At 31.6% G+C, this 8,378-nt stretch overlaps 1 protein-coding gene and 1 long non-coding RNA gene across 10 annotated transcripts; one reads left to right on the top strand and one right to left on the bottom strand.

The window, feature by feature from the left end:
• Positions 1–390: 390 nt before the first annotated feature.
• On the bottom strand, positions 391–4,620 carry LOC145133698 (thiosulfate/3-mercaptopyruvate sulfurtransferase 2-like). Of its 9 annotated transcripts, none has more exons than XM_079068646.1 (14): positions 4,269–4,620; positions 4,014–4,165; positions 3,816–3,930; positions 3,477–3,610; positions 2,929–3,049; positions 2,283–2,387; positions 2,051–2,181; positions 1,840–1,872; positions 1,580–1,666; positions 1,369–1,463; positions 1,223–1,257; positions 1,005–1,129; positions 772–922; positions 391–670 (listed from the first exon to the last, which is right to left on the bottom strand). In XM_079068646.1, exons 7-12 carry the CDS (start codon positions 2,060–2,062, stop codon positions 1,056–1,058), a joined length of 336 nt encoding a protein of 111 aa, XP_078924772.1. In that variant the 5' UTR covers positions 2,063–2,181; positions 2,283–2,387; positions 2,929–3,049; positions 3,477–3,610; positions 3,816–3,930; positions 4,014–4,165; positions 4,269–4,620; the 3' UTR covers positions 391–670; positions 772–922; positions 1,005–1,055. The 9 variants fall into 9 exon arrangements, with proteins under 9 accessions (XP_078924772.1, XP_078924770.1, XP_078924769.1 ...); XM_079068644.1 differs by having other exon boundaries at positions 772–856; positions 2,929–3,148; positions 4,269–4,618; XM_079068643.1 differs by having other exon boundaries at positions 391–693; positions 772–856; positions 4,269–4,618.
• A 212-nt stretch (positions 4,621–4,832) lies between these two features.
• Positions 4,833–8,378, top strand: LOC145134842 (uncharacterized). Its single transcript, XR_013719390.1, has 8 exons — positions 4,833–4,900; positions 4,979–5,107; positions 5,192–5,242; positions 5,557–5,631; positions 5,868–5,995; positions 6,115–6,195; positions 7,837–7,882; positions 8,179–8,378. It is a non-coding gene; the product is annotated as an uncharacterized LOC145134842 (long non-coding RNA).

The raw sequence follows: 8,378 nt of genomic DNA, 5'->3' as shown, positions 1-8,378 counted from the left end.
CATTTCTCTTGTGCTTGTATAAGCATATAATACTAACTAGCTGGGGTACCCCGCTCCACGGGGTTTGGTTACAACCAGGCTTTTAGTCTTTTGGTTTTCGGTTATGTATGTCGTATAGTCATAGGTAGTGCGTCATTGGTGATCGTAACTCTTAGTATGTAGTAGGAAGTAATATTTGTGTTTTAAAGGATATTTTATTTTGTAACATGTATATATATGGTAAATTTAGAGGATAAAAACAATTGAATTGAAGGGATTTTCATTGCATTTAGATGAGGGCATTTTCATTATCATGAGTAAAAAAACAAAATACATACTCCATATTTGGATAACAATGTCGCATGACAAAGAACCATGTAACCAAACAATCAATATATGTGAAAGCGGGAATGAGAAGCAAAAAAGAATAATATTATAGTGTATTTACAAATACTCAGATCTAAGTATTAAGTGTTCAAAAGAAACATCCAAACAACAGGGAATACATCGTTCTTTTGCAGTGGGAAACCGACATCCAAAATTTTAGATGTTTCAGCTTCATAAGCACTAAAATGTTGATGTATAAATTGGCACTTTAACAACAATATCTAGTCATTTATACACACGTATACAAGGCTGGAAACTTACCGAGAGACCTTCTCTGAACTGGCTATATAAATAAGTGAGAAACCTGCATCCAAAATTTCAAGAAAACTACATCTCCGCAACAAAAAAATTCATTTTAGTAAGAGAAGACATGGTATTTTTCAAAGGTTAAAATCGTAATTTTACCTAGTTTATGATAATCTCCATGGTTTGTTTGGAGCATGGCTTTACGGTATCAACGACAACCGGATCATCAATGGTGAATTGAGAACTGCAATCACAGTAATGTACAGTTAATCGACCATGTTGATTTGGAACATGTTCTGGAGTGACGTATCTAAATGAAAAATATAAAAATATGAGTTTTTTTATAAGCTTGTAGTAAAATATTTAGAAAAACAAAAAGGGTAAAACCGTACATGAAAAGTGTTTTGGAAGTTCTTGTAGGGCTTGCAAATACGAATTTGCTCTTAGTTCTTTCGGTCATGAATGGACTCATCATTGTATAGAAAGCTAAATACCACCAGGGAACATTGATGAAGACCTTCAAAGACATTTCAAGGTATTTAATTTTTTTAACATTTAAAACAATTTATTTAAAATGATAAATGATAAAATCTAAGCTATATGAAACCACCTCCGGATGAGTGAAGATCATATGCCGGAAAGAACCTGCAAACAATCATTCTATACATTAAAACATGAGCTCTAAAAAGGTTTATGTTAACATGAAAAGTGATAATTAGATGTATAACAGTATAAGTTCTATATTAAATGCTTTACCTGTTTTTCCTTTTCTTGCTCCATTTCAAAGAAACATGTTCAAGTGTCCATAGAAGATGTGGTTGATATTTTGTTTGAAATGTAACTGGACCAATCTGCCAAAAAAAAAAGACAACACTGACCAATTCCTAACAACTTTGATACATAAATTATATAAAGTTTGTTTATATTAATATATATATTTATATGAAATTATCATTTATGGACTTACAGCTTGGCCATGGTAAACTTCTTCTATAGCCTCGCTGGCAGCCTTTACAATTATGTCCCGAATTAGGTGGCCATCCATCAACCGTTGCTATTAAAACACACATTAAAGAAAGAAGTATTGATAATGGCAGATAAAAAAAGCAACCTGTAAATTTCAAAGTACACATCGGAATCAATAAAAGAAAGAGATTTATAATAACTTTTTACCGAATAAGCTGTCATATCCAAAAAATGAAATAACATATGATGAGGAATGCTTACCGACATATCTAATTTTGCATTAAACGCCAATATCTGGGGAAAAAGTTATATAGTGATTTAAAAAAAAAAAAAGATAATTTTTATATAAAAAAATTGAAATCTATGGCTGTTTGTCGTGCGTTCCAAAGGAACTCATCTCCCTCAAACAAATTTGTTGTACGAAATAATTAAAAATACATTGCAATATGTTGTAAGAGAGAAAGAAAATGACCCTTTTTTGCATGTTGAAATATAGAAGCAACAATTTCACGTGTTGTGTTGGTACATGAGGTACAATTCATCTTTATGTTTTATAGAAGATGACTCAGCAACATGTGCTTCTGGGAAATCTTCAACCGTAATCTGTAAATCCCAAATGGAATTAAAGTTGTTCTTCTTAGACATTATTTATGAAATCCTAAAAATAGATAGAAGTTGAAAAAAAAAATCAAATGGAAATATACCTCAGCTTCTAACTTTTCAAACTCTGATAAAATATCCTTTTTATCCTTAGCTGGCAACTTCACCCTTTTCTAAGAGGGATTGTTGAAGCTCATTGATATGAAATTCTGTTGGAAAAAGAAGACTCGTGTCATTAAACCAATTGATAAAGTACACTAATATACATCTCAATTCATGTATGCAATTCAACATATACAGGCAGGACTTGTGCATATGATAGACAAAGATAATTAATAATATGCTATAAAAGCTTGGGAACTACAAAATATTCAAAGGGCTCCTAGATAATTGGTTATACAATCCACTTTAGCGATCATGTTGCCACAAAATATCCACTGAAAGGTTGTAAAATTTGTATTAAAATACTCATGATCTCTTACAGAAGTGCTAGTGTCAAAATTAGATGAAAACCACTAAAAGTAATTGAAACAAATGGGGCGCTATAAACTTTAAAACCATTTTAGTCATTTAAGCATTTTCTCAAAGACATGATGTGCACTTTATAAGCCGTACCCTTAAATTTGATCTTCTCTCTATATATAAACTCGAACAGAGACCGAGCATACCACAGGAACATAAAATGGTTTCCAGCAGAGCAGTCATGTTAAAAATATATAGAAGTTAATATCTTGTAAAATAAATACAAACCTGCTAAAACATGAAAAAAATAAGCCTTTAGTTGCACAAGATCCACAAGACCCTGAAAGTCCTCTTCCAATCCTATTGACATTTGCACTGCAGCACTATGATTGCGAAGCTTTTTCCTTGCCTAATTGAAAAAGTCAAGAAATTAATAAACTTTTGACAAATGAAGACGGAATTGCAAACTTTTGACAAATCTGCCCTTTTCTCATAGTTAAGTATAAGCCTGCAATATGAAAAATCATAGTTATATAATCATCTTTATGTCTAACTTGTATTCTTTAACCACTTTGTCACTTATTCCAAAGTAAACAGCAATGAACGCAACTATTTTTTTCTCATTATTAGTCTGATGACCATAAACCATTTGCTTTAAGAATCATCCAACATCGGGTAAACTCTTACTTCCTAGTCAATTTACTAACAATGTTGTTCCTTCTATGGTTATGAGGTTCAGATGATACAAAGAACATGAATTTGAAATCAATTGCATAACGTTTTGAGAAATCTAACATATCCAATCAAATTAACCAGTTGTAGGGTTTCAAGTGTACCTTCAAAATTAAAGGCACAATAGAAATTTAAAGTTTCAGATGACTCAGCCAAATCCGACCACCACCAACCCTTACTCAAACTGCCGACGACGCCCTAGTAAGATGTTGTACCGCCACAGTGGCAAGATTAGCACCTGCAGAAAAACCAAAATCAGATGAGAAGAATATCAAGAGAGCTCATCGTTGTTGGGACATCGATGCAGTGGGTTTGTGTTGGTGTTTTCGGTCGATTTCCATAGGTCGAGCGGAAACGTGTTGTAGAAGGACGGACGAAAGATTATGACAACAGTTCGTCCTCTTCCACCAGTTTGATAACGCAAAACAATTTCAGAAATTTACCTCCTCAGCGCCTCAATCTTGACTACCAAAATTGGAACCCATCAATGGCGATACCGATGGCCCAAAGCGCGTAGGGTGAAGGGGCGTCGTGTTCGATCTCCTTGTCAAAGCCATCCTAAAAGAATTTGGGAAAAATCATTTAAACTTGATTTCTTGGTAAGGAGAGAAAAAAAAAGAGAAACAACGGAGGAAGAGTACCGAAATCGCCGATGTTGTCGACCTCATCACGGGAAACAATGATCTCGTCTCCGGTAAAATACTCACCACTGATTCGTATGGCGTGCTGGTCATAATCGATAATATCTGGCCTCAATCGGTGGTTCCAGTAGCGTGATGGTGATAATCTACACCTAACCGACATACGAAATGAATATAAGAAATTGCAGAAATCATAAACAAAAAGTAAAGGTTACACAATCTCTGTTAAAGAACTCCTTTATGTAATCGATTCACCTTCGATATCTTCTCATTTTCTGTTGTCTTGGGAGGCAATTGCTTAGCTTCATTGTGCTTGTTTCCTAGTAATCAATTACGCCGAGGCCGCTGTGCTGGGCAATAATCATCAGTGGCAGAGACCGACCGACTGAGTGGAGGAAAAAAAAACGAAAACGTCGAAACCGTTGATGAATTTAACGAGGTGTAGAAGACAGCGGATGAAAAGGAAGACGGTGGGAAGATCCGTAAAGAACAATCTGAAATGAGCCGGAGGAGTGGTGGTTGTGTTTAGAAGTGTCGTTCAGAAATGGAGAAATCTAGAAAAGAAAACGGTGGGAAGCACAGGAAGCGAGGCAGACGGTGCAAATGACACGTAGCAGCGTCCATCTTTATCTTTATCTTTACACTGTTGAAAATTTAGGGGACTAAATTGACGATAGTGCCAAAAATCTGAAACACTAAAAATATTTTAAGTTATGGATCATTTCTGCCAAAAATCTACCAGTTTACTATTCATGTTGGAAGCCAAGTTTAATATATATATAATAATAAGAAATTGAAAGTATCTTCTAATCCTATTTTGCTTCATTCTTATAGCTCCAAAAACTTGCACCTCCAACAAAGTGGGAATTTTTTTGCCAAAAAGAAAGGTCAGTAAATAAAATCCTCACGTTTCTTCTTTTGTTAAACCCTCTAAACCTTGCTGATGTCATCAATCTTTTCGACAGGTATTCAAAACCGCAAGAAGGACAAACTTGTGTTTGATGAACAAACAAGTTCTTGGAAGTGCAGATATGGTTATGATCGTGTGAATGATGACAACGATCTTCCAATCATTGAAGCAAAAATAACAGATGGTAAATAATTAAATAACAATCACTTCATTTTGTTACATACAACAACTTTATCCACAAATATTTGACAATTTTGAACTTTCTCAGAACCAGGAGTTGACCCTTTTGCCACAAAAAGATCAGAAAAGAAACAACGAGGTGAAGTCCATTTTTACTTGAAGTGTATTTTGGTCTTTAATGTAAAAGTAATTATGATTTTAATCTCTCTGCCCTCTGCTACCATGATTTGTTTAAAAGGAAAGACCAAAAAACAAAATAAAACAGAGGGTGTTTTGGTCCTTAATATGAATTCTTTTTTGAAAGTGCAATGTTTTAATATTTATTTTCATTTCAATTTTTGGTTTTTATTTGTTATTTTTTTTTGCTTTTTTCTATGTGTGTATGGTTTGATTTTTTTTTATTGCAAAATTTAACGATTATAATGCTTTAAACATGTATGTTTGATTTTGCAGGTTTTGTTTGGGACCTATAGTTTCCATTCAGACTGGTGAAGCCAAAACTGTATGTATGAATGTTTATTCTCAGTGGTACTTCAGCTTTCCCTAATTTTTGTTATATTCCAACTTTTTTTCCGAAATGAAAGTAATACCTGGTACTTTGAGAAGTATTCCTAATCATAGTATTGTGTTTTTTTGTTATCATTGTTGATATTTGAGAAGGCATAATGTTTAAGTTTTGGATAATTGAAACAAAAAAAACCCATTAGGTTTTAATATTTCCAACTTTAATTTTAAACAATTTGATCAACGTAATTTCAATGTAGGCCCAACTGTTCAGTTCCTTTATCAGCTGTCGAGGTAAATTGTATGCTCGCAACCTTTGTGGCTAAGAATGGTGGTCAACAAACAGAAGGAAATGTGCAAAAAAAACAGCGGAAAAGAGTTTGAAATGGTACCTGGGAAATATGTTGCTTAAATGATCTTTTTCATGTATAATTTCTTGATGTGATTAGTTGGAGCCTTTATATTTTGGTATAATGGTTTGATTAATCATTAATTACTTGGTGACAGAGTATTAATGATCGCATAGCTGACTAAAAAATTTGGAAAATATCGGATTTCCAATTGGTTTATTCAGGCTGATCCAAACAGGTATGTTCATTACATTCTTGGATTGGAACATTAAGCAAAAAATGAAATTTTGCTTTGATTTGGGCGTTGTGTGTGGATGAGTGGTTAAATTAGAAAATACAAGGTAATGGTTCGTTTTTTAAGCAATGTAGTTTGGATTTTTGATAGTAATTTGTTTGTTTGAATTTGGTGCTCTTTCTGTAAAGTGATATTTGTTCCAAACCCAAAAAAATGATCTTCGGTTAAAGTGCAACTTGAACCAAAAATGGTAATTTTAGTTTGATTTGGTTGTGGTGTTTGGATATATATATATATATATATATATATATATATATATATATATATATATATATATATATATATATATATATTATTTTCTAAATTTTTTTACCATGTTACCCCTATATACAATTATTTTGGTTAACAATGATTGATTTTAAATTTTATTTACCAAATATCCATTACATACAATTTTTTTGGTTAAAATTGAATTAGTTTAATTTTTTTTTAACAAATTGCATTTTATTTGGTTCACTATGATTGATATTAATTGTTTGTTACCAAAATCCCCTTATTAACACTTTTTAATTTTAATGACTGCTATTAACTTTTTTTGATATTAATGTAAATACATATTTATTTTGGTTAAAAAATGAGAAATTTAGACAGTTTTTGACGAAAATTCCCCTGCATATACTTTTAAGTTGTGCCGACGGTGAACAAATAGTCCTTACAAAAAGTTATATAATATTACAAAAAGTTGTATAATATCCGTGACCATAATGCAATTTTTTTTTGTTAAAATATAAATAAATAACATTATTTGACATAAATGCAATGTTTGACCATAGTGCCCCTACATTTAGTTTTTAATTATGCCCCTACATACACTTTTACCATAATGCAGTTTATTATGTTAAAATTTAGAAAAATTATAAGTTTTTGACAAAATTGCCACAACCAATATTGTTTGATGATAATGTTGTTTATTGTGTTAAAATCTATAAAAATTTAAAGTTTTTGACAAAATTTACACGACTACCAGTTCTTTTGGTTATATATATAATAAGTTTAACAAGTATGACCCAAATGTCCCTACAAACATAAATAATTCGTTAAAATTTAGTGATTCTAACAGTATTTTACCACAATGCCTATAAATACTGATTTTTTTTGTTAAAAAATTGAAATTTAGACAGTTAACACTTTGTCCCTACATAAAATTTTATAATATCCGTGATCAAATTGCCACTACAAACATTATATTAAAATATGCCTCTACATACATTTTGACCATATTGTAGTTTACTTTGTTAAATTTTAGAGAATAATTTTTTTTGACAAAATGCACATACAAACATTTTTTTGGAATAAAATTGAGCAATTTATACAGTTTTTGACCAAAATGCCCCTACATATAGTTTTTAATTATGCCCGTACATATAGTTTGACTATAATGCAGTTTATTGGGTTAAAAATTAGAGGACTTAAAAGTATTATCACTAGAATTTGATTGTTAGGTCTCTATTAGAGCCAACTAGAGGTTAGGATTACTGAATGAGAGTTTCATATAGTTTGTTGCTATTATATGTTATTAATCTTATATATAATACTGTAAATAATGAAAGAGGTTGAAGTTTTTATAACTATCTTGTGCTACAGATTCATCAACTGGAAGTCAAAATTCAACTGCTCGGCTTCCATAAAGGTGCGTAATTTTCGTTTGAATTACCTTTCATACCATACTATTTTCCCGTTACCAAATGGATTTTGTTTATCATATTTATCGACTAAGAATATAGTTTCCATCTTTAAACTATTTATTTTAATAAGCAATCCATCTACACATTCTTTAACTCAATATCACCTCCTTAATATTATGACTATTTACGAATAAGTAAAAAAGAGTTTGCAATTTCTCTTTTTGCCTAAAATTGTGAACCTTCGAATTTAATAAAATAATTATAAATTCAAGACTTAATGTAATGTTGGTGTCATATGCAGTTATGGTTGTACAAATAGGAAGACAAGATTGATGTGCCAGTTTATACAACTATTGATTAATGGCTCTGAATTGCACACCATTAACCACTAACTATTGATTAATGGCTCTGAATTGCACACCATTAACCACAATGTAGAGTTCAAAATTATTGAATTTGGAAAAGTTGGTTTTTTTATCCAGAGTGTTTAATTTTGATTAA

This window comes from Lactuca virosa, chromosome 8 (assembly GCF_052849685.1).
Source record: "Lactuca virosa cultivar CGN04683 chromosome 8, Lactuca_virosa_CGN04683_v6, whole genome shotgun sequence".
In the NCBI taxonomy this organism is placed as follows: Eukaryota; Viridiplantae; Streptophyta; class Magnoliopsida; order Asterales; family Asteraceae; genus Lactuca; species Lactuca virosa.
The sequence above is the reverse complement of the archived record's forward strand: the minus strand, read 5'-3'. Positions and strand labels throughout refer to the sequence as shown.

Coding starts and splice junctions, on each gene's coding strand:
- LOC145133698 (XM_079068646.1), bottom strand. Junction 1,464..1,579: donor AAGTTTACCATGGCCAAGCT/GTAAGTCCATAA, acceptor TTTTTTTGGCAG/ATTGGTCCAGTTACATTTCA. Junction 1,258..1,368: donor AGCAAGAAAAGGAAAAACAG/GTAAAGCATTTA, acceptor GATTGTTTGCAG/GTTCTTTCCGGCATATGATC.